Raw genomic sequence first — 26,394 nt, 5'->3', positions numbered from 1 at the left:
GTTGCAGCGCTTTTTAGGTTTCGCTAATTTCTATCGGCGTTTCATTCGTAATTTCGGTCAAGTTGCTGCCCCTCTCACAGCTCTTACTTCTGTCAAGACGTGTTTTAAGTGGTCCGGTTCCGCCCAGGGAGCTTTTGATCTTCTAAAAGAACGTTTTACGTCCGCTCCTATCCTCGTTACTCCTGACGTCACTAGACAATTCATTGTCGAGGTTGACGCTTCAGAGGTAGGCGTGGGAGCCATTCTATCCCAGCGCTTCCAGTCTGACGATAAGGTTCATCCTTGCGCTTATTTTTCTCATCGCCTGTCGCCATCTGAGCGCAACTATGATGTGGGTAACCGTGAACTGCTCGCCATCCGCTTAGCCCTAGACGAATGGCGACAGTGGTTGGAGGGGGCCGTTCCTTTTGTCGTTTGGACAGACCATAAGAACCTTGAGTACATCCGTTCTGCCAAACGACTTAATGCCCGTCAAGCTCGATGGGCGTTGTTTTTCGCTCGTTTCGAGTTTGTGATTTCTTACCGTCCGGGTAGCAAGAACACCAAGCCTGATGCCTTATCCCGTCTGTTTAGTTCTTCTGTGGCTTCTACTGATCCCGAGGGGATTCTTCCTTATGGGCGTGTTGTCGGGTTAACAGTCTGGGGAATTGAAAGACAGGTTAAGCAAGCACTCACGCACACTGCGTCGCCGCGCGCTTGTCCTAGTAACCTCCTTTTCGTTCCTGTTTCCACTCGTCTGGCTGTTCTTCAGTGGGCTCACTCTGCCAAGTTAGCTGGTCATCCCGGTGTTCGAGGCACTCTTGCGTCTATTCGCCAGCGCTTTTGGTGGCCGACTCAGGAGCGTGACACGCGCCGTTTCGTGGCTGCTTGTTCGGACTGCGCGCAGACTAAGTCGGGTAACTCTCCTCCGGCCGGTCGTCTCAGACCGCTCCCCATTCCTTCTCGACCATGGTCTCACATCGCCCTAGACCTCATTACCGGTCTGCCTTTGTCTGCGGGGAAGACTGTGATTCTTACGGTTGTCGATAGGTTCTCTAAGGCGGCACATTTCATTCCCCTCGCTAAACTTCCTTCCGCTAAGGAGACGGCACAAATCATTATCGAGAATGTATTCAGAATTCATGGCCTCCCGTTAGACGCCGTTTCAGACAGAGGTCCGCAATTCACGTCACAGTTTTGGAGGGAGTTCTGTCGTTTGATTGGTGCGTCCGTCAGTCTCTCTTCCGGGTTTCATCCCCAGTCTAACGGTCAAGCAGAGAGGGCCAATCAGACGATTGGTCGCATACTACGCAGCCTTTCTTTCAGAAACCCTGCGTCTTGGGCAGAACAGCTCCCTGGGCAGAATACGCTCACAATTCGCTTCCTTCGTCTGCTACCGGGTTATCTCCGTTTCAGAGTAGTCTGGGTTACCAGCCTCCTCTGTTCTCATCCCAGCTTGCCGAGTCCAGCGTTCCCTCCGCTCAAGCGTTTGTCCAACGTTGTGAGCGCACCTGGAGGAGGGTGAGGTCTGCACTTTGCCGTTACAGGGCACAGACTGTGAGAGCCGCCAATAAACGCAGGATTAAGAGTCCAAGGTATTGTTGCGGCCAGAGAGTGTGGCTTTCCACTCGCAACCTTCCTCTTACGACAGCTTCTCGTAAGTTGACTCCGCGGTTCATTGGTCCGTTCCGTGTCTCCCAGGTCGTCAATCCTGTCGCTGTGCGACTGCTTCTTCCGCGACATCTTCGTCGCGTCCATCCTGTCTTCCATGTCTCCTGTGTCAAGCCCTTTCTTCGCACTCCCGTTCGTCTTCCCTCCCCCCCCCGTCCTTGTCGAGAGCGCACCTATTTACAAGGTACATAAGATCATGGACATGCGTTCTCGGGGACGGGGTCACCAATACTTAGTGGATTGGGAGGGTTACGGTCCTGAGGAGAGGAGTTGGGTTCCGTCTCGGGACGTGCTGGACCGTTCACTCATTGATGATTTCCTCCGTTGCCGCCAGGATTCCTCCTCGAGTGCGCCAGGAGGCGCTCGGTGAGTGGGGGTACTGTCATGTTTTGTCATTTATTATCATGTCTTGTCCCTGTGCTCCCCATTCTATTCGTTTCCCTCTGCTGGTCTTATTAGGTTCTTTCCCTCTTTCTATCCCTCTCTCTCCCCTCCCTCTCTCACTCTCTCGCTCTCTCTTCTCTCTATCGTTCCGTTCCTGCTCCCAGCTGTTCCTATTCCCCTAATCATCATTTAGCCTTCCCACACCTGTTCCCGATCCTTTTCCCTGATTAGAGTCCCTATTTCTCTCCTTGTTATTCGTTTCTGCCCTGTCGGTTCCTTGTCTAGAATTCACCGTGCTGTGTTTGTGTATCGCCCTGTCGTGTCGTGTTTTCCTCAGATGCTGCGTGGTGAGCAGGTGTCTGAGTCTGTCTGGTTCAAGTGCCTTCCCGAGGCAACCTGTTGTTCACCTGCTGTTCAAGATCGAGTCTCCAGTTTGTCCTCGTCATTTCGAGTGAAAGTTGTGTTTTTTGATTGTATTTACTTTACTGGATTAAAGACTCTGTTTTCGCCAAGTCGCTTTTGGGTCCTCTTTCACCAGAATGACAGTTGGCATGACACAGGACTGATGGTAGCGCTCACCTTGTCTTTTCCGGACAAGCTTTTTTCCGGATGCCCCAAACAATCAGAAAGGGGATTCTTCAGAGAAAGTGACTTTACCCCAGTCCTCAGCAGTCCAATCCCTGTACCTTTTGCAGAATATCAGTCTGCTGCCCTTCTTGACACCAGGCCATCCTCCAAAAGTCTTCACCTCACTGTGCGTGCAGATGCACTCACACCTGCCTGCTGCTATTCCTGAGTAAGCTCTGTACTGGTGGTGCCCCTATCCCACAGCTGAATCAACTTTAGGAGCCGGTCCTGGCGCTTGCTGGACTTTCTTGGGTGTCCTGAAGCCTTCTTCACAACAATTGAACCGCTCTCCTTGAAGTTCTTGATGATCCGATAAATGGTTGATTTAGGTGAAATCTTACTGGCAGCAATATCCTTGCCTGTGAAGCCTTTTTTGTGCAAAGCAATGATAATGGCAATGTTTCCTTGCAGGTAACCATGGTTGACCGAGGAAGAACAATGATTCTAAGCACCACCCTCCTTTTGAAACTTCCAGTCTGTTATTTGAACTCAATCAGCATGACAGAGGGATCTCCAGCCTTGTCCTCGTCAACACTCACACCTGTGTTAACGAATCACTGAATCCCTGACATGATGTCAGCTGGTCCTTTTGTGGCAGGGCTGAAATGCAGTGGAAATGTTTTTTGGGGATTCCGTTCATTTGCATGGCAAAGAGGGACTTTGGAATTAATTACAATTCATCTGATCACGCCTCATAACATTCTGGAGTATATGCAAATTGCCATCATACAAACTGAGGCAACAGACTTTGTGAAAATTAATATTTGTGTCATTCTCAAAACTTTTGGCCACGACTGTAGTTTTGTCAGGGTGCCCGCACGTCAGCCTCTCTTGCACTTTCTCCTCCGAGTGCAGAGGATTAGGGTCTGGTCCGGGGTGAAAAGTATGTCCTGCACCGCCAAGTAGAAATCTTCATCCAATACGAGATGAGTTATTGCTGTTCTGATGTCCAGAAGCTCTTTTCGGTTATAGCAAACCATGGGGGAACCATTATGTACAAAAAGTTTAGATCAGCACAATGGAGTTTGTTTCTGGTCTCAGTTTCAGGAATGGCTGAAAAATTATTACATTTACCTAAAATTAACTCAGCTATTTGCACTGTTGGGAGATTTGGAAAGTCAATCATTCAACAATATTATAATAATTTTAGTGAAAATATTCATCTTTAACTTACAATCTTTGGATACTATGTCATTAGAAAGGTTCAAAATTCATATAAGACATCACAGCACAGTCGAAAGATATATGGCACGTGGAAATCAAAAGGGGATGGTCTTATGGAGATACATTTAGGTGGGCTGGACTGAGAGTAGCAGAGGGGTGAGATTAAAACGCTTATGATCAGTGATAGGTATTACTGAAAACACTATATAGATGTCTGAGTACATATCCAGTATCTATCCAAAATGTAATGTGTATAATCCAGAAACGGATATATTTGTTGTGTAATTACTGCGTATAAAAGTACCATGTATGACTGCAGCTGGTTCAGAAAAGGACCATTTAAGCAGGGTTAACAGCAACAAAACGAGTTATCCTTAGTGCTTCGATTACCCCTGCAATCCTCTCACCACAAACATGGTCATCATATTTTACAGATAATGTTTGTATAGAGCGATCCGTGGCTGTGATAAACAATGCTCGGACAAATACAGTTGATGCATGGGATGTATTATGTAAAACTGTATCAGATATCAACAACTCTTGACCAAGCAACAGACCTACAATGTGAGTGGTGGGACGACAATTTATTTTCTGAGAATAATATAGAACATATTGTATTATAAAGTCTACTTCCTTCCTGTACTCAAATAATTGACTCCTGACGGTATGTAAATAGTTTTTGATCATAAAAAAGTGCCATGTATGTAAAACGTGTGTGAAATGTATATGTAGCCAGACAAAAAGGAGCATCAAAAACACACAAAAAACCACACTAAACAGCAGAATTGGTCAGGAACTAGTAAAACAGCCGCTATCTAATCCAGCACCATTCAATGCCCATTCATTATAAACCCACCTGTCCTGTTGCTGCAGGATTATTTTCCTGCTGTAGCAAACTGGCTCAAATTAAGATTTTACATCTGTGTATTGGCTATAAAGTGCAGGGATCCTTTGTGGCCATGCATTTACAGTGAGATACATATGTGATTATTTATATTATGGGTGGCATTGTTTAGGCATATCTTCACCATGTATAATGGTGATTTGTGGATGATTTATACTACACATATCATATGGTAAGCACGCCAGATTGTGAACATTGACTACTGGTATTGTCATTTCTCCATAGCCAATTTCCCTGTGGAGGAGATCAGCGCTTTATTGAACTCAACTGACGGATGTATTCAAATTCCTGGAGTTGATATAGAAGCTCTAATGACTCGGCAAGTGATAATGAGTACAGTAGATAACAGACACACATTATCAATATATTATATCAGAAATATGTCCTCATGTAAATACAATGTGGCTTTTATTTATGATTATAAACTGGGTGGTTCGAGCCCTGAATGCTGATTGGCCCGACAGCCGTGGTATATTAGACCGTATACCACGGGTATGACAAATGTATTTTTACTTATCTAATTACATTTGGTAACCAGTTTATAATAGCAATAAGGCACTGGGGTTTGTGGTATATGGCCAATATACCACGGCTAAGGGCTGTTTCCAGGCACTCTGCATTGCATCGTGCATAAGAACAGGCCATATAACCCCACCCCCCCCCCATTGCTTATTGCTTAAAAACATACTGTGTGATACATACATTTGAATTTCCAGACATGCCTATTACTTCATTGGGATCGGTTGTGCTGTGTTCCTGCTGGGGACCTTTCAGGTGATGTTGTTCTTGTTGACAGCCACCAAACAGACCAAACGGATCCGGGAGAAATACTTCCATGCCATCCTCCACCAACAGATGTCCTGGTTTGATACACACCAGATAGGAGTTCTCAACGTCAGGTTAACAGAGTGAGTTTGATACATTGGATGAATGATTGGGATTTATTTTTTTATCAAAGACAGTGTCATATTTTAGCATATATGATCACATTGAGCAACTACAGATTGTTTCAATAATGTCAATTATTTTAATACTTTTACTTTCTACAGTGACATCAACACAATCAACGAAGGCCTTGGAGATAAGATCTGTGTGTTCGTGCAATTCTTCTGCACCTTCTTGTCAGGGTTCATCATTGGTTTCATCTTCGGCTGGAAGCTAACCCTCGTCATCCTGGCCGTCAGTCCTCTCCTGGCAGGATCAGCTGCCGTCTGGTCCAAAGTAAGACTACCAATGATCTGCAAAGACAAAAGCTTCATCCCAAATGGTACCCTATTTCCTATATAGTACACTACTTGAAAGTAATAGACTATATAGGGAATAAGGTGCCATATTGTTTTCATATGTGTCACTAAACAGTGGTCGCATCACTACTCTTGTGCCCAATCCCAAATCCACCACTAGTTTATACTTATCCAATCCTCTCAGTTTTCCACAATCACATTTCTTTTATAAAGAGATTTTTACATCAGCATTGTAAGATACCGTATTCATGAACAGTTTGTATTTGATTTCAGATACTTGCCACCCTGACCAGTAAGGAGCTGTCTGCCTATGCCAAAGCAGGGGCGGTAGCTGAAGAGATACTGGTGGCTATCAGGACAGTTGTGGCTTTCAATGGACAGAAGAAAGCTGTGGAAAGGTTAGTCAGTTATTAACTAATTAATGTGTTGCATAAAACAGTGGATCTTTCCATCATTATTAATATGATCTACCAAAATCAAGACACATTCCCTATTTAGGCATGTCTTCTATATATTTTAGGTATGAAAGAAACTTGGAGGATGCTAAAAACTTTGGAATAAAGAAAGCCATCACCACTAACGTGTCCATGGGCTTCACCCAGTTTGTCATATTTGGGACGTACGCCTTGGCTTTCTGGTACGGGACCAAGCTCTCTGTAGACGAGCCTGAAAACTACACCATTGGAAAAACCATTACAGTAAGCTTTTATGGAAGATTTTAAGTAAGAATTTACTATTTTCCAATAGATGCATTTACATTTTATTGTGAAGAGGCCTCTGCAATGTCTTCACACCTGTTACTCTGCTGATATTAATATAATTCCTTTCTTCATTACATTCTTTATTGCTGCTATTTTTAGGTCTTCTTCTCGGTGATGATTGGGGCGTTCTCTTTGGGCCAGGGTGCGCCTAACTTGGAAGCCATCGCCAAAGCCCGGGGTGCTGCCTATGAAGTCTACAATACCATTGACCAGGTACCGGAAGTAATCAGTTTAACGCCTGAATCACCATAGCACTGACTCCATGTGAACTCACTCAGAACAACATGATCTCAAGAACTCAAGTCGAATTTAGACATTTGTCCTACTGCCGCGGTTGATGAGTTGATTTGTTTGTCATAGCCACGGCCCATAGACAGCAGTTCAAAGGAAGGTCACAAACCAGACTGTGTGAAAGGAGACATTGAATTCAAGAACATCCACTTCAGCTACCCCTCCAGGAGAGATGTCAAAGTAAGTGGTGGATTTGAATCGAACCAGATCCAGACACTAACCTGTCTCCAAATGATTTGAAAAATGCACAATGAGGAAGAAGCTAAGTTGAATTTTCAGTTTCCAGTTGGATTAGCAAAAACAAAATGACAAGCAGTACAATTGTAAAAGAACAGGTAAAAATACATGTTAAATACGTTGTGGGATGTGTTCCCTGTCGCTGTAGATTCTTCAAGGAGTGAATCTGACAGTGCCTCGTGGGAAGACCATAGCTCTGGTTGGAGCCAGTGGATGTGGGAAGAGCACCACCATTCAGCTACTGCAGCGCTTTTATGATCCCGACTCAGGAGAGGTATGAACAAATCTGATCAAGGTTTATTCAAAGTGTGTTTAAAGTGCATTTGATGAGCCCGTCCTCCAATAGCTCCACCCACCAGCCTCCAGTGAAGGACTCACATGCTTTATGATCCAACCTCAGGAGAGGTATGCAGTACACGAGCGCATTGAAGTTCAAACACCTGACCCATAGTGCATACAGAGACTCACATGCACACACACGTGTAATGGACACACGAACATTCACTCACGTACACTCATTCCCAAGTTCTGGTTTATCAGGTTTAGTGTTGAATTAAGTTCAGTAAAAAGTAAAATAGTATTGTAGTGCCCTCTGGTGGAATGTTGATATATCATTTGTCAGAAACGCTGTTGGTTTTGTTTGCATAGCTGAGGGTGGTAGGGGTGCTGAGGCTGCTGCAGCACCCCCTGATAAATCAAAATAAGAAATAAATAACAACAATAATAATAATAATAATAAACAACATTCCCATTTTTATTACTCCTGTATGAGCATAGAAAATACTTGTCAGCAAAGCAGAGACATTTGCATGCCTAATGAATATGACCCTGGTTTGTTGTCAGATTACCCTGGATGGTCGGGACATCCGGACCCTGAATGTGAAGTGGCTGAGGGAGAATATGGGTATCGTCAGTCAGGAACCTGTGCTATTCGGAACAACCATTGCAGAAAACATCCGCTATGGCAGAGAGGATGCCACAGATGAGGACATCGAACGGGCCGTGAGGGAGGCCAACGCGCACGACTTCATCTCCAAACTCCCCGATGTACGTGGGGATACTGACAAATGAGGACATACAATGGCTTCAGTGTTTCACATATATTATACATTAAATGATCTATGGGTTACAAATGATTTGAAGTGAGTAGGACAGCAGATATGCTGTTGTTTCTATGGCGACTGTGTTGAATTGAAAAAATTGTTTGTTTGTTTTTGTTTTGAAATTGTATACAGTGTAAGGAAATGGCCAAATAGTGATGTTATCCAAATGGACAAATTTAAAGATGATTATTTCATCTCCATCCCATTTAATGTGGCGTTAACAGAAGCTGAACACCATGGTGGGGGAGCGAGGAGCCCAGCTCAGTGGAGGACAGAAGCAGAGGATAGCTATCGCCCGGGCCCTGGTCAAAAACCCCAAGATCCTCCTGCTGGACGAGGCCACCTCCGCCCTGGACACCCAGAGTGAGTCGGTCGTTCAGGCCGCTCTGGATAAGGTCAGTACCCTCCCTGAGGACCAGACCCATGGTTAAAGTTGATCTCAAACCTGCTTTTGCGCAACCTAATAGCCTGATTCGATTTGTTTGACTGCAGCCTTGCAAGTTCACGTTTGCAGCAGTTGACAAACGTCAAGAATCAGAGTGAATCCATGAGATCCTGTTGGAATCCATCTCAGTGAAAATGAAGACGTAATGAAAGAAATGATTTGGAACAAATGATGGCAATATTGTCTCCTCCCATTCCCATAGGCCAGAGCGGGCCGCACCACAATAGTGATCGCCCACCGCCTGTCCACCATCAGAACAGCTGACGTGATCGCTGGCTTCAGCAACGGAGAGGTGGTGGAGCAGGGAACACACAGGGAACTCATGGCCAAGAAGGGGGTTTACTACTCTCTGGTCATGCAGCAGGTACTGTATCACGCTCACTACATCCCAAATGGTACCCTATTCCCTTTATAGTGCACTGCTTTTGACCACCAGGGCCCCAATTCTGCCTCAACAGTAGAATCAGCCAACGTCTAAATCATGTTGATCAGAGTCCTATTTAGAGACGTATATCATCAGTATCAGAGCAATATACCTTATCAAGCCTGTGTCTATATGAATAATGATCAGTAATAAACAGGCTCTGTGTGTAACATGTTCAAATCCACTATCACACCTTGTCTGTTGTTCAGAGTCAAGGGAAGCCAGAAGAAGATGAAGAGGACCCTGTGGAAGAGGATAACCCTCCTAAATATGAGGATCTGGATTCTGTCCTATATGACTCATCTGATATGGATGAGCTGGAAGTGGGAAACGAGGAAGGAATAGAAAACGGCGGCTTTGAAAAGAACTCAATCAGCAGTGGCCGTGTGGAAATGAAGACAACCAGGAGGAAATCTAAGAAGTCCAAGAAGGACAAGAAGGTACTATTACATAGATAATCCTTTATGGCGTCCTTTATGTGCTATATAGGAACATGGCTTTGTTATAGTGCTATTGCTAAACTATCATCATACCTATTATATAATGTATGGTATATAATTAATGGTATATAATTTATGGTTTATAATGTATGGTGAATATAATGAATGGTATATAATGTAAGGTTTATAAAATGGTTGCATTCATTTACATTTGAGTTATTTAGCAGAAGCTCTTATCTTGAGCGACTTACAGAAGCAATTAGGTTTAAGTGCCTTGCTCAAAGGCATATCGACAGATTTTTCACCTAGTCGGCTCGGGGATTCGAACCTGCCACCCTGCTGTATATAGTGATAGTTCATTGTCATCAGAAATAAGATCTGTTACATCATGTTGGTCCTTGGTCATTTAGTTTTGTCATTGATGACAATGTTTGATGACAGAAGGAAAAGAAAGCAGATGAAGCTCCAGACATCCCCTTCACCAGAATCCTGGCCTTGAACAAGGCCGAGTGGCCGTACATGTTGGTAGGAACCCTGTCTAGCTTGGTGGGGGGAGCCGTTTATCCCTGTGTCGCCATCATCTTCGCCAAGATCATTGGAGTAAGTGTTTCACAAGACCACCTCCTTGTGTTCATAATATGAAGCATTGTTAAATACTGCAGAGACTATTCACATTTCCTAGGTGTCTTCATTGAGTTTGATTTAATCGAGGTGGTCTTACTTTTCCACATCATTTATTTGATGGTCGTTGGTTGGTGGGTTTTGGCTCCTATTTTCCAAAGCAGCCTTTTCATTTTCTGTTGTTATCCATTTTGGGGGGTTTCTCTCCACCCCGTGACCTTCTCTAGGTGTTTTCCGAGGTTGACCCGGAAGTCAAACGACAGAAAACCATGATGTTTTCCCTGCTCTTTCTTCTCATCGGAGGAGTGGCTTTTGTCACCTACTTCCTAAAGGTTTTCTAATTTATAGATCTAAACTGTGTCCAAAATGGCAACCTATGCCCTATACAGTGCACTATCTCAAACATTTAATATGTTGTGGGTATGTCTGGTTGGGTACATTTCTGCTGTATGTTCTATGTTTCAGGGTTACATGTTTGGAAAATCAGGAGAGCTTCTTACCATGAGGCTGAGGAGGCAGGTATTCCATGCCATGATGAGACAGGTAGGATAAACTGTCATGCGGGAACATAAATACTTCAGCAATTGTACATCAATTTAAAAAGACTGACTTGTCATTGCTAATTTACTTTACTGTATTGATAATACCAGCAAAAGGATGATGCTGAAATGCCACTTTGCAGTGTTCTGCCTCAGAACCTTGCTAAAATGCATTCCTTACAGGAGATTGGATGGTTTGATGACAACAACAATGCAGTGGGAGTTCTAACCACCAGATTGGCCACCGATGCATCTCTGGTTAAAGGGGTAAGCACAATGCTCTGATTTACACATTGAGATAGCGATCAAAATCGATCACATCAAGTCGATGTCAATTCAGAATCATTCTACTGTACAAATCTTTAAAAATGTCTACCTGCACATATGCTGTACATTTACAGTTGCGTTCTTTAGAGTTGCAATGTCTGATAATGGATGGAACCTACTTGTTTCCTCTCTCCTCACCACCAGGCGACTGGGTCTAGGTTGGGTCTGGCCACCAACACAGTCTGTGCTCTCACCATCGCCATTGTGGTGGCCTTCATCCACAGCTGGCAGCTCACCCTCCTCATCCTCGCCTGTGTGCCCTTCCTCATTGGAGCCAACTTCATTCAGATGAGGGCCATGGCAGGCCACGCCTCAAAGACCAGGGTGCCCTGGAGCAGTCTGGGAAGGTTAACATCAACTTTCTATTGCAATTGGGGTTGCAAAACTCCGGTAATGTTTCCACAATTCCCAGATTTTCTAGTAATCCCAGTTCTAGGTTTTCCGGAATCAGGAGGGATTAAGCAGAAAATCAGGGAAACCTTAAAACAGGATATCTGGATAACCAGGGAATTTCAGGAAGGTTACTGCTATTATGCAACCCTAATTGCAATGCACTTTGAGACAGTGGGCGACTATATCAGTGTGTGATACCATGTGTTCAAATAAAACGTTAATGAATCTTTATTCATCTTCTGTAGATATCTACAGAGACCGTTGAAAACTTCAAGACAGTTGTTGGATTGACACGGGAGGACGTCTTCTTTCACAAGTTCATGGACAGTCTAGAAAGACCATACCAGTAAGAGTACAGTTATTCACTTTGTTATAGACTCAGCTTTTGGATTGTTTGACCTTATAACCTACAGTCAAGTACTGATTAGATTTCAACTGAATACATCAGGAACGGTTTGGTGAAGGCTCCCATCTACGGACTAACATTTGCCGTTGCCCAAGCAATCCCTTACATGGTCAATGCTGCAATCTTCCGCTTTGGGTCCTGGCTTATTGCTCACTGTCACACAGAATATGAAAATGTTTTCCTGTGAGTATACATTCTGGTACTGTTATATCTCAAATGAATACATTCACACCAGGGTTGGGGTACATTCCATTTACATTCCAGTCAATTCAGGAAGTACACTGACATTCCAATTCTAGTTGTCTTCAATGCTTTTCAATGAGGAAAATGTGGAGTTGGAATTGGGTTTTGAATTGACTGCAATTGAAATGGAATGTACCCCAACCCTGACTAGAACCCTTGGCTGCCACATTGTCACTACACGATAATGTAAAAATAATAGTAATAATATAATTATAACATTTGGTGGGTGCTTATATTTGTCCTATTTCACACATGTGTATTAATGCACATGTGTGTTTTTTGCATATCCCAAATCTCCCTGAGACAGCCTCGTTGAGTTGGGTCATGACCAGGGTCTGCCGATATAGTGGCAGTGATAGTACAACATTGTCCTTTTCTTTCGCAGTGTGTTTTCTGTGATCATATTTGCTGCCATGAACATAGGAGAATCAGCATCTTTTGCTCCTGACTTTGCCAAAGCGAAAGCAGCTGCAGGAAGAATTCTTGGCTTGTTGGATAAGAAACCAGAGATTGACATTTACAGTGAGGAGGGAGAGAAGCCAGTGAGTGAGATGTAATGTGTCTTACTCTAATATAAACATAAAAACAATGATATAACATTGTGTTTTTTCTGGGACAATGGTATAACATTGTGTTTTGTCTGGAACAATAATCTGGAAGGAAAATGTTGTCTTTTCCAGACAGACTTTGCCGGGGACATTGAGTTCCGAGGGATCCACTTTGCATACCCGACCCGTCAGAACGTGAGGGTTCTCCAGGGGTTGAACGTGTCAGTGGGGCCTGGTCAGACCCTGGCCCTGGTCGGGGAGAGTGGCTGTGGTAAAAGCACCTCCATACAACTACTGGAGCGCTTCTATAGCCCTGCTGAAGGACAAGTGGTGAGACCAAGACCAAAAATAATCAAATCATAAATGTAATATAAAGCACACTTTCAAAACTATTTCAAAGTGCTAAACCAGTATACTGTGAATTGGAATGCAACAAATATAGTAAAACTGTTAGGCCACTTTTTAACATTTTAATATTTAATATTTGTGAAGGTTGGCCTAAATCTGTGGTATTATTGTGGTGTCTCAGTTAATGAAGGGGTTGACCTAAATCTGTGGTATTATTGTTGTCTCAGTTAATAAAGGGGTTGACCTAACTCTGGTATTATTGTTGTCTCAGTTAATGAAGGGGTTGACCTAACTCTGGTATTATTGTGGTGTCTCAGTTAATAAAGGGGTTGACCTAACTCTGGTATTATTGTTGTCTCAGTTAATGAAGGGGTTGACCTAACTCTGGTATTATTGTTGTCTCAGTTAATAAAGGGGTTGACCTAACTCTGGTATTATTGTTGTCTCAGTTAATAAAGGGGTTGACCTAACTCTGGTATTATTGTGGTGTCTCAGTTAATAAAGGGGTTGACCTAACTCTGGTATTATTGTGGTGTCTCAGTTAATGAAGGGGTTGACCTAACTCTGGTATTATTGTTGTCTCAGTTAATAAAGGGGTTGACCTAACTCTGGTATTATTGTTGTGTTAATAAAGGGGTTGACCTAACTCTTTATTGTTGTCTCAGTTAATGAAGGGGTTGACCTAACTCTGGTATTATTGTTGTCTCAGTTAATAAAGGGGTTGACCTAACTCTGGTATTATTGTTGTCTCAGTTAATGAAGGGGTTGACCTAACTCTGGTAATTGTTGTCTCAGTAAAGGGGTTGACCTAACTCTGGTATTATTGTTGTCTCAGTTAATAAAGGGGTTGACCTAACTCTGGTATTATTGTTGTCTCAGTTAATGAAGGGGTTGACCTAACTCTGGTATTATTGTGGTGTCTCAGTTAATGAAGGGGTTGACCTAACTCTGGTATTATTGTTGTCTCAGTTAATAAAGGGGTTGACCTAACTCTGGTATTATTGTTGTCTCAGTTAATAAAGGGGTTGACCTAACTCTGGTATTATTGTTGTCTCAGTTAATAAAGGGGTTGACCTAACTCTGGTATTATTGTTGTCTCAGTTAATAAAGGGGTTGACCTAACTCTGGTATTATTGTGGTGTCTCAGTTAGTGGATGGGTTGGATACTAAGACCCTGAACCTGTCGTGGCTGAGGTCTCAGCTGGGCCTGGTGTCCCAGGAGCCCATCCTGTTCGACTGCAGCATCTCAGAGAACATCCAGTACGGGGACAACAGCAGAGAGGTCTCCCAGGATGAGATAGAGGAGGCAGCCAAGAACGCCAACATCCATGACTTCATCATGGGCCTGCCAGAGGTATAGTAACAGTATAGTGAGGGAGATGGGAGGAGACAGGATAGGCTGTAGCTGTAGGATGATATTTGAAGTCTTCTCAAAGGGGATCCAAAAATGTCACTGGTGAGGTCACAGTAGAACTTAAACTAATGTCTCTCTAAAGATATTCATATAGACTAGCTATTGACTAGCCCAAGACGGGGTGTTATGACTTTATGTTTTAATTTATATTTTTAAGGTGTTCAATATAGACAAACACTATAAATTGTATTGTTTTTGTTAGAAATACAATACCAGGGTTGGGGACAAGGGGACCCAGATGTCTGGAGGTCAGAAACAGAGGATAGCCATCGCCAGAGCACTGGTCAGGCAGCCTAAAGTACTGCTGCTGGATGAAGCCACTTCCGCCCTGGACACAGAGAGTGAGAAGGTAAGTCACATGGACATTGAGTGCCGACCATCTCATTTTCTACCTATTCATTAATTCATTAATTACTTAATGGCCTGGTCACACACAAAAGCTTATCTTCACACAGTATGTCCTCTCCCTCCTTCCCAAATAACCTCTCTGTCTTTCTGTTTCCTCCCTCCTTCTCTCTCTCCTCCCTCCCCCAGATTGTCCAACAGGCATTAGATGCCGCCCGGCAGGGCCGCACCTGCATCGTGATCGCCCATCGCCTGTCTACCATCCAGAACGCAGACCAGATAGCGGTAATTCAGTATGGTCAGGTGACAGAGCAGGGTACACATACTGACCTCATGGCTAAAGGGGGGGCTTACTATGCCCTGGTCAACGCCCAGGTCAACCACTAACTCATATTCAGATTGATGTTTTGCAGCGTACGTACTGTTCTGTTGAATGTTGTTTTGTGAGCTCTTTTTATTGAGCTGCACTTCTTAGCCAGGTCCCCTTGAGAAAGAGGTCTCCTGTCTATAATGGGACTTCCTGGTTAAATGAAGGTTATTTATAAAAATGTATAAAGAATAAGGAATCTATATGGATAATGATATGGCAGCCATAACTCACTTTGAACGGACTGCTAAAATTATGTTCAATTGCATGATACAAACTGTCTCAGTGTCAATTGGTTTGATCACATGTAGGTGGTGCACTGAAATGTAGGCTATTGGTTACTCACTGTATTAGTCACTTTAGCAGTAATGCTGGAGCACGGACATCAGCGAAAATAAGTTAAGCTGCCTCGAATGAATGAACTGTTCTTGACCATGGCACCTTTCATTGTCTGAAGACAACAGGTACAGTATGTATTTCTATAAGAAAAACAGAGACACATTATCACAGTGAAATGAGTGGATAAAAGCAGTGATTGGGAAAGGTTGTATACCTGTAAATATGAGAGGTTGATGTTCAGAAGACTGTTGTATGTTATTGTATACTGTGATATTTGGATTATTTTAAACGGGGACACTATGCTCTAAAAGGCAAAGTATGCATTTGAAGAATATCTATATATTTAAATGAGTACACTATGTAAGGCTGTTACTTGTTTGTAAATATGCATTCAAATAAAACATTACATCCCATAACATGTCTTTTTTAACCTGATTCTAAAGTGACATAATGATTCATCTAAATCTAAATTAGATTGTGGGGAATATGTCAATACATTTTCAAATAAACTTGGAACTCGTTCATTTTAAATGAGACTAAATAGGCTACTGAAGTCTACAGAGGGTTGATGGACACAAGATGGCGCCCGTTACCAATGAAACACGTTAGTGGGGTAGTAGAACTTTCACAAGACTCCCATTCGATTGAGGCCTATTTCAAATGCCGCTAAATGTAGCCAAGCACGGCTAACTTCGGTAAAAATGACACTTGTTTTCCAACTGTAAAAGAAGGTTTAAATAACACTAGGTGGCATAATTGTATAAATATATGACCACGTCGTTTTAGTCTAGTGTTATGGAAATGATCTTATTTGGTTTACATTCCCCAAAAAATGGTGTAAAGGTAACATTTATTATCTTGCACGCCGGCAACATTAATTGTATTTCAACCTCTCGAATTCAATCAGAAATAATAGTCTACAGCTGGCCTTAAGAAAACTATTTTTAAAAACACGTTAAAATATTTTTGTTGTCATCAAAATCGTAAAATGATAAAATCGCGATAGTCCCAGGCTCGGTGTTCAATGATCTCGGCCTATTTCAAAAGACCCAACATGAAGCGATGAACCAGTTATCCCTATCGTACATGCCCTTCTCAGTCTAGTCAACCTAAAACATTTTGGGAGAAATGTATTATTCTTCGCCAATGTATTCACTTCGTTACATATTTGTTTTATTAAGAGTTCTAAGAGTTTTATATATTAACGTAGCCTACATTTTTCCCACAGCAGGTGAAACATGCACCGCTGCACTGTTTCCCAAATCCAGTAGCTGATTTGGTTCTGGGTGCCACTGCCGAGATTACTCAGATATATACTATAGACAGACTATAGTTTTTTTTAAAGCAATAAATATAATCTATTTCGTGGGAATAATTTTGTGGCTCTAGAGAAGTTTTGCACTACAATACATATAAGTATTATGATGGAAATTATTTGACGGATCTATCAAAGTTTTGCGCCTCAACGTTTTAATCTGAATTTTGCCCATTTTACATTTGGTTTTGTTTGAATAATGCTGATATTAATAACATCCTATACATATGACCTTATGGAAAATTAACAAGTACTGTAAAGTTATACATATTAGAAAGAAAAACTACTTCTGTCTATTTCTAAAAGTGACACGTTACATTCGCAACCAAATATGGAACAGGTTTTAAGCACGCAGCATTTTCTTTATCTGGACGCGAGCTTTTATGTTCAGAAAATGAGATGGGACCACAAGAAAATTATAATACTTAAAATAGTAGTTACAGTATTTATTTTTCAAACATGGTCATGCAATCCAGCTAAAATGTTTGTTTTTAATGTGGATGTTCGTTTACTCAAACTACCCAAACTGTCAGACACGTATCTTGGCGTGGAAACGTCATATATACTATATACTTTTATTATAATTGCCCATCGTTAATAACAATTTCATTACATACATTCAAATATATAATTGTATTTGTTTTTATATAAAATGTTTTGCACATCTGGATGTAAAACGTCACAGAAAGAAAGCTCAGCGCTAATACTAATTTATTAAGAAAAACTAAACCTATGGTTTAGGCTATGAAATTCTGATGAAAGAATATGTTCTATTAAATAGTTTGTTTGAACTTTCGTATTTGTTTGAGAAGCAGCAGATCGGAGAATCAAAGACATTTGATTGAATGAACTTGTAATTGTACATAAAAAAAATGTATGTGCAGCATCGGCCTATGTCAACTATTTCTGAAATTGCCACAGCATAGCAACATTTTGGGTGGGCTTACAAGTAACAATTTTAGCCTACTTCTAAATTGCAGAGAATAGCTTTGTCGACTGTGCCAATGACGTGTTCAATTTCAATTAGGAAGCAAACAAACTCAGTCTAAACGAATTGATTCTGAATCCATACCGACTTTATTGAGTGGCTTAAATTAGAAAGCCAGTCTCTGAGAAATGATAATTGTGAATTTAACGTCACTTTACAACATGCTTACTTAAATTAAAAGATGAGAATAATAAACAGTGAATGATTTCGAAATCTTCTTACAAATAAATTCAAAGTGCGTCTATTAAAAGACTCAGAAATACAAGTAAAACTCGTGGTTAAATATAACTCCCCACAATAACATTTTTTATATCCTGACAAACAAACAAAACAAAATAAAACAATAATGTCAAAATACACTTCCGTACATGTTCAGATATTTACTAGAGCCAAATTTACAACTAGAAATGACTATACAAAATCGCCTCATGGACAAATACATAACTCACCTTTACATTGGTGCGGGATAATTTTCTAGGCTATTACATTTCTCATTATATACAGCCTTGCAGTGACGTGAAATGTAATTATTCATTACAAACTTGGACAGGCTCTTTCTGATAGTATCCGTGGAGCGTTTAACCAACGGGTGACATAACGTTTCCTCCATTATTAATAATAAACAGGTGATGTGTTCGATAGGGTAGATCAGGACATAAAGAAAACGTGGATCACCGCACATAAACAGCTACAGTGATTTGTCCTTACAAAGGAGCCGCCGAAAAGGACGCGTACTGATCATTTCAGTGTTCAACAGGCTAATAAAGTGCCACAGTTTGGTTTTGAATAAAAGTACGTCAGCACAGCAGTAACACGATATTGCAGGACACATATTATCACCAAGTGATAGAACAACGTTGTCTATTTCTTGCTTATTGTAATACCCATGTAATAACCATGTTGCGTAAAAACACTCAAAAGGGTACATACACCAAAGTATAGGCCTCCCCGGTTGGATCAGTCTGTGCGTTAGAAGAACACTGATGTGTTTACATTGTGCCCCCGTGTTCCAGTGTGCCTTCAGGATTACTTTACCAGTACTGTATTTGACCTGGACACCCCACGTCATCAATAGGCTACTAGGAGATATCATTTGATCAGTAGTCTAAATCACTTGATTAACTCAACTTGCACACATTAGCATAATTACGCATACTCGACGTATGTCCACTGTAGTTTAGCCATTTCCCTCAGATCATATGCTTTTCTCAGATATTATACTTAGTTGAGAGAGTTTAGAAAGGCCGTTCGTTTCCCGTTCCCGGGGTAGATTCGGGAGCTTGCAACAGGTCGGGGGAATGGCATCGAGGGCTCCCCGGTGCACTGTGCTCACTGTCGGTATCGCTTCCCCTCTTTCCCCCGCTGCCAGAGCCAGACCCGGCGGAGCCCCCGGCGCTGTGAGTCTTTACGTGTTTACTCAGATGGTCGCTCCGCATAAACCTCTTGTTGCAGACGGGACAGGCGAATCTTTTCTCCCCGGTGTGCGTGCGCAAGTGTCGCTGGAGCTCATCAGAGCGCGTAAACCTCTTCCCGCAAAACAGCCAGTTACACACAAACGGTCTTTCTCCGGTGTGCCACCTCAAGTGCGCCTTGAGGTGCGACGTTTTGCCGTAAACCTTTCCACAGCCCGGAATGTGACAGCTATGGAGCCCTTTCCTCCGCAGACTTGCTCCTGCCGGCCCCAGCCTTTCCGACTCCTGACAGTTGGGACAGTCGCAGGTGGCTCTGCCAGAGTAGCGCCGTGCGGAGGACCGGGGAGACCCCGCTAGAGAGGCCGTTGGCCCCCCAGATAACATATTCCCCCCTGCTCCGCCTAATGGAGACGGACTGGAGTCCTGATAAGAGGATAACACCGGCTTGTAACCGTCCATCAGGTGTTGTCCGGTTGTCAAAAGGTGTGGAGAGGGACTTGTACTGAAGGCTGAGTGACTTAGGCTGGAGTAATCGGAATTGTAGCCCCTAAAGGAGAGTGTAACGATGTCTGGAGTCCACCGGAGTGCAACGAGGACTGTAGAGCTGCTCCACTCGGGTTCTGAACATCAATCCAACCCGCTCCCACATCCCACCATGCAGACCCGCTGGTGGTACCAACCTCTCCTGTGGGGATACCATGATGGGATGACTTGAACCAGGACTCGTACGGATGTGCAACGCTCATTCTCGGGTAGATGCCTTGCAGACTGTCCACTGAGGAGTGCACCTTGGAAATGAAGACGGGCTGATGGCTGGGTTCTTGAGAACTGTTTGTAACGGAGGCCTGAAATACAGAATAGTCGTTTCCAAAGTGGGGCGTGGATGAGTTGCCGGACGTTAGGGAGAAGGCACTGGAACCGGGAGAGCTGTTAGTGCCAAACGAGTCCGATAGACCAGCTCCGTTACGGGACACTCCAAAACCGGACAGGCCGGACCCAAGGCTGCAGCTGCTGGCGGTGGCTCGCTTCCACGGGTGGAAGCCTTTCCCAAAAGATGAAGAATTATCCGAAATGGAGGATGGTGATGGGCTCGGACTCCTATCTTGTTGCATGTCGCAGCCAACATGGCTAAAGGAGTCGATCCTAGCCTCGGCTCCTCCTGAAATGACAAGAAACAACATGTTGATATCGATAACGAACTTTTCAGTTTGCTTGGTCAGTTGGTGCCTAATAGCCTTTCCTATAGTAGGCTACAATAACAATGATTATTTGGTCGGTGAAAAGTTCATTCCGTGCTAATGCAAAAGCTACTTTGTAAACTAGTTCCATTTGCAATAGGCCAACTAGCGGGACAGTTTAAACAGGCATCTTTTCCAAGTCATAACAGAGTCATAACATACCTGTAGACTGAGATGAAATAGAACGCACCAAAATGTAGCTATAACAAAACTATTAAATGACGTTACATATGACACATGTACAACAACATGCGCGTCTTGTGCACATCAGTAGAAAGTTATATCCCGCGCGCGTCTCTCTGTCGTTGCGAAATGAATCTCAGCTTTTTACTCGTGACCCACTTGCTTAAAACATAATCAACGAACTGTCTTTCCTAGTGTGACGGAAGCAATGTTAATCCCCTCCGCTGGACAATAAAATAACTAATTAAACCAGCAAGAAACCCCTTAGACTCACCCCTAGAAGTGAAGTTGCCATCACAAAAAGTGCCCTCCTCAGAGGATCTTTTTATATTTATGAATCACGGCAGTGTTTTTTTAGAGGTGTGCAATACAATGATGTGTTCCGCCCATTCCACCACAATTGTAGGTCCTCTCCGGCTTTGAAGTACCGCTGTGACACGGGCGACCAATCAGCGCCTCTGTTCCACCACACTGCCACATTCTAACGTGAGGTCATCAGTAGACTACTTCAGACAGCTCTCCACCCCTTCACCACCCTCTTCATAATAAAAGAACGGAAGAAGGTAAAGTTAAATGAGAGTGAAAATAATTACTTATTCAAATTTGAAAGAGGAAATTTGGGAATTTTATTTATTTACGATTAAAATGAGACTACTTGTGCTATTATTTATTGTTATCGTAATTATTGTTATCAGGTTATTATTCGTTGTTGCTGTTATTGTTATTTATATTTTGTGGTTATTACAGTGGTATCAAACATTTGTATATGACTATTTAGGAGATTTTCAATCCCTTTTTCAAAGCTTTTGCTTCACTTTGTACCAGTGTTACATTGAGGACACAGATGTCTTAGCTAACCTTCTGTGGCATATTTCCCTTCGAAGTTTTACATTAATGTTGTTGTCATTACTTTTAAGTAATTCATGCGAACAACGATTATGAAGCCTTACAAAAGACTCCACTGTTTTCACATGCAGGACCAATATTACCTTTTTTGAAAATGTCACTTTACTGTAATTGCATTCAATTATTTTGACAATTTTGATTAAAACTACAATGCACTACATTCCAGAAAATAGATGACTGACTTTATCATTAACTTCATAGTATGACAAAATAATTATACACTTCATTTAGCTAGTTCGTTTACATTGGTACATCAGTCCACGGAGTTACAGTGTGTGTGTGTGTGTGTATGTGTGTGCTTCATTTAATTTAATCATTCTTACCTTTCCCTGTTTTGTGTGTCCATTTGAGATCTGTGTAGCCTCATTATATCGTTGATAATTAATCAATTGGATCTTAGATGAAACAGTGTAGCCTACAGGCGCATTACAACGATACAATGCACATTTCTGTCTGTTTTCGTACAGCCTTTGCGGATCTTACACATTCGATCAAATATAAAATTAAAATCTATTTTGATAATATCGAATATGTTCCATCACATCTCAACTGTTATGAGCCCATGTAGCTGAGTACATGTACATAATAATAATAATAGCTTCCGTTCGTTACATAACAGGGACTTGAAGGCCATAACAACCCGGGGACTCTCTCTCTCATTTTCCCCTGTCGCTCTCCCCATCTCTCTCTCTCTCTATCATTCTCTCTCTCTCTTCCCCTCGCTATATTAGCATGCAATGTGCATTGGCAGCATAAATTTCATTTGAATTTCAAATTTAATAACGCAGGAGGTTTTTAATCATGCGTAGTTTTATATGTTTGATATTAACATGCTTATTGACCGGGTCTGTTGACCAGCTTGGTCATTACAAGACAGCGAAAAGTTAATTAAAACGACCAGGGATTATTCATCACATCATCTGCCTAAACCATGTCGCTTCCTTTATTACACTGTGTGATAGATGGACTATCTGATTAATTCCTCTGTTTCTTCGATTGGTCAACAGCTTTTTGGATTTAATTTACGCTGCTAGAGCGAACAAGGTGCAGTCAAAATGTGTCCATAGTGCTGGAAAAACAAAATATGAAATAAATACATATCTAGGCTAAGTAACAGAGAGCATTGGACTAAAAATTATTACTATAAATGTAGTAACAGTTGTGCTGTGTCATGTCTATGCACCAGTCTAATATTGACATAATCATTTCTCGTGTTCATTCAATAACTGTAGAAATAGTTTAACAATTGTAGTAGGCCTTTGTTAAAAACACGTCTTTTGAGTTCTTCACAGCTCAGTTTTACATTTTATCATGGGTTATTATTGACTGTGATTTCTGCAAATATTGAAATAGAAACCTTATTTGAAAATAAATCAAACTTTAGATTTGTAAAACTTGCCTGTAGCTTAATTAATGCAACCCATTCATTTAGCTTATAATTTCGGGAAAACTGGGTCTCCAATATTAAACTTAAAACTCACTAATATGCTATTTAACATTTATGATAACCATAAAAAAACAATACAGAGTTTCCATAAGAATAGAAGTACACGCTATACTAGAACTCAATCAGTTGATTAGTTGACGTCATTTCTCCCTAAACAATTTAGGTCAAATGACGATAACAACAACAAAAAGTCCAAAAACGTTAAAGAGATACACCAAATTATTTGAAAAATACAATGTGTAGCCTAGATAGAGGCTTTACATACCGTGCTCCACTCGGCGCCATATTGATATCGATTGACCCTCGATGTTTCTGTCTGTAGTGCACGAGGCTGAGCGCAGCGCTGCATCCCTCCACCCGCAGGCGGTACAACAGTAGACCCTGTCTCCTGCAAGATAAATGGTACTTTGGGAATTGCGTTTAATTAGGAATAACTGAGGAGAGAGAGGCTTGCTCGTCCACCGGTGGTCTAATCACAACATGTGTTCAAGCCAACTGACAAGGTTGCGCAGTCACGTGCTTACCTAAATATCCCAGGTAGGTATGAGAGCTAACATAAGGTATGCAAACATGTGATGCTGCGTTTTTCTATGATGGAGAAAGATGGAGAGGTTATCTTTATAAACAAGTCCCCATGTGTGGAAACCATGGTATGTCACATTGACAAATTGCTGGGTTGTAATTATCAAGCAGGCTGATTTGATAGGTCAGCAAGATCACAGTTCCCCATGCAACATGTTTCAACGTGTCACTAATGGACAACTACATCACTGATGGTAGAGAGAGATTGGACACTTCCAAATGGTCAGTTGACTTTCACATTTTTACTAGGGTGGTTTTACCCATCCGGATTTTACAATTAAAACAATTCCCTTTGTCGGCAATTTGTGCGCACAGACTCTCTCCCATAAACCTTCCCGTCACAGTGAGGGTGGGTTGGCCTGAGTTCATATGGTGAGGCCGGGCACAGGTTGTTCTTTCTGATCGCCTGTCTCCCCACTAACTGTACGTCACATTGAACAGATGTCCCCATTTAGGGCTTTCTTTCTCCTACACGCATGGACTATATTACCATCATGAAATCAAACTCCAAACCTGTCGCTTTCACCGCCATAATGACCGCGTTATTCAGGGCCGCTGAGCACTAACAAAATGTGCTCAATATTGTCTTCTTTACAATTATTCTGCATAGAAAATGAAGGGAAGGAGACTCTGAGGGGGAAGTAGCCAGATGAAAGGGATAGAGAACTTTACTCTAAATGTGGTGATTTACAAAGCAACTTGATCATCTCAGGGTCTTACTGCTGAAGATCCATGCTCGGAAGTAAACTGCAGGTTGAGGCTTGCCACAGCAATTATTCGACTTATCATGGTGAAATGAGATCTTTGCATAAAACCATGCATATAATTGTCTTGGAAGAATGACAAAAACAAAACCATCGTTTGTGAGTTTAGGGGCACCACCTCATGTTAAATGAAGAGAAATAAAGAGTTGAGTGTCCTAGGGTAGCTTACAGATGCCTATTAAACCCATGTTTCAACCCTGCCATACTTAGCCGATGATATGTTGTTTTATGCAAGATATCTCAAGTGACATAATAGGATTTCAGGACAGTGTGTTTGAGTGGCTCCACTATTCCACTATTGTTACTCACTCTGCCCATAGATGTGATCATATCTATAGCATGGTGTTAACTCAAGTGACAGAACAGGATATGGGGACACAAGTGTTTTTGACTGACTGACTGCTGGTGTGGGCTAGTGGTGGTTCCCTCCTCTCCTCTCCTCTCCTCTCCTCTCCTCTCCTCTCCTCTCCTCTCCTCTCCTCTCCTCTCCTCTCTCCTCTCCTCTCCTCTCCTCTCCTCTCCCTCTCCTCTCCTCTCCTCTCCTCTCCTCTCCTCTCCCTCTCCTCTCCTCTCCTCTCCTCTCCTCTCACCATGTAGGAGGTTAGGAGGAGCAGATGTCTGTCTGTCCTGTGAGCTGCCAAGTAGGTCTGAAGCAGGGGAGCCACTGACACAAGGGCCCAAATGGTGTGACAAAGGATGTGCAGGAAGCCTGTCTCCGCCTGGGTGAGCCACACTCACTGAGGGCCTCCCCTCTCCAGCAAGCCAGCAGGGACACAGAGGTAGTGTGTTCCAAATAGCACCCTATTCCCTATATAGTGCACTACTTTTGACCAGAGCCCTATAGCGAAAAGGACGCCATTTGGCGTGGACAGATGGACAGAGCCAGGGACACAGAGAGCCAGGGACACAGAGAGCCAGGGACACAGAGAGCCAGGGTCACAGAGAGCCAGGGACACAGAGAGCCAGGGACACAGAGAGCCAGGGACACAGAAAGACAGGGACACAGAGAGACAGTGACAGAGACAGAGTCGGGGCAGCAAACAAACCCATGTGTTACACAGCATACTGTTGTGGTTCAGAGATGCATGCACACATAAACACATAGAAACACATACACACATGCACAGAGATACTCACATGCATGTATAGACGGTTGCACTCAAGTATCACGCACGCACGCACGCACGCACGCACACACACACACACACACACACACACACACACACACACACACACACACACACACACACACACACACACACACACACACACACACACCAATGGGTGACGAAGATGACCATATTTTGATTGAGAGTAAATATACTTTATAATCACAGTGTCATGCAACAATGCAACATACAGTGTAATTGAGTTTATTTCAGTGGCTTTCATATCCCATCCAACTCTGTATCAGTAAATTAGTATCAGTGGGTGGTGCTCCGCTCAGAAGAGATTTAAAAGCTCCTAAATATCTTATCACGGTGAGTTGGCTAGATTTACCTACGTATAGCCATTACAGACATCAGACAACTTGAAGACATTGTTAAGAAATAACATTGAAACTGTAGCTAGAATCCTCAAAACCCAAGCAAAGCTATCATAATGATTCTATTTTTAAAAGCTCTCAAAGACATGCAAAATGTTTGTTTTCATGTAAACAAACTCTGAACAAGACACTGTGTGCTGAAACTCTGGTGTTTATCCATTACAGTATTGGGAGATTTTAGAGAGCGTACAACTCTCTTTCTTTATTTTTTACACGTTTTGAAGTAATGTACTTTATCTGGGATGTCACTTCAGTCAGAGAGAGAGAGTGGTGTGGCAGGCAGGCTTTCTGGGCCAGGCCAGAAGGTCATCAACAGTGGGACAATAGTGTTCCCTCATAGTGCTCCAGGCACAGGTGTGCAGCATGGCCGGTGCTGAAGAGAAGCACTGGACCATAAACAATGATATAAATGTCTGGCAGATAAAATGGCTAGTTAACAATCTTTTGAC

The 26,394-nt window shown here is 42.5% G+C and overlaps 1 protein-coding gene and 1 pseudogene across 1 annotated transcript in view; one reads left to right on the top strand and one right to left on the bottom strand.

The window, feature by feature from the left end:
- The window catches only part of LOC124024960 (ATP-dependent translocase ABCB1-like), a 29,552-nt gene extending 13,575 nt beyond the window's left edge, over positions 1 to 15,977 (top strand). The window contains 25 exon segments of the mRNA XM_046338667.1: positions 4,955 to 5,048; positions 5,446 to 5,637; positions 5,779 to 5,950; positions 6,247 to 6,371; positions 6,494 to 6,671; positions 6,834 to 6,947; positions 7,095 to 7,205; positions 7,411 to 7,536; positions 8,106 to 8,309; positions 8,590 to 8,760; positions 9,013 to 9,174; positions 9,444 to 9,674; positions 10,116 to 10,274; positions 10,523 to 10,627; positions 10,761 to 10,838; positions 11,018 to 11,101; positions 11,306 to 11,471; positions 11,474 to 11,508; positions 11,800 to 11,900; positions 12,003 to 12,143; positions 12,589 to 12,745; positions 12,884 to 13,081; positions 14,247 to 14,453; positions 14,716 to 14,862; positions 15,048 to 15,977. Coding sequence (XP_046194623.1) covers positions 4,955 to 5,048; positions 5,446 to 5,637; positions 5,779 to 5,950; positions 6,247 to 6,371; positions 6,494 to 6,671; positions 6,834 to 6,947; positions 7,095 to 7,205; positions 7,411 to 7,536; positions 8,106 to 8,309; positions 8,590 to 8,760; positions 9,013 to 9,174; positions 9,444 to 9,674; positions 10,116 to 10,274; positions 10,523 to 10,627; positions 10,761 to 10,838; positions 11,018 to 11,101; positions 11,306 to 11,471; positions 11,474 to 11,508; positions 11,800 to 11,900; positions 12,003 to 12,143; positions 12,589 to 12,745; positions 12,884 to 13,081; positions 14,247 to 14,453; positions 14,716 to 14,862; positions 15,048 to 15,245 — 3,656 coding nt within the window. The 3' untranslated portion in view covers positions 15,246 to 15,977.
- Positions 15,978 to 17,567: 1,590 nt separating this feature from the next.
- LOC124024961 lies at positions 17,568 to 21,100 on the bottom strand (annotated as a pseudogene).
- Between the last annotated feature and the right edge of the window lie 5,294 nt (positions 21,101 to 26,394).

Source organism: Oncorhynchus gorbuscha, unplaced genomic scaffold, assembly GCF_021184085.1.
Source record: "Oncorhynchus gorbuscha isolate QuinsamMale2020 ecotype Even-year unplaced genomic scaffold, OgorEven_v1.0 Un_scaffold_2097, whole genome shotgun sequence".
NCBI lineage: Eukaryota > Metazoa > Chordata > Actinopteri > Salmoniformes > Salmonidae > Oncorhynchus > Oncorhynchus gorbuscha.
This window is presented reverse-complemented; position numbering and strand designations above follow the sequence as displayed.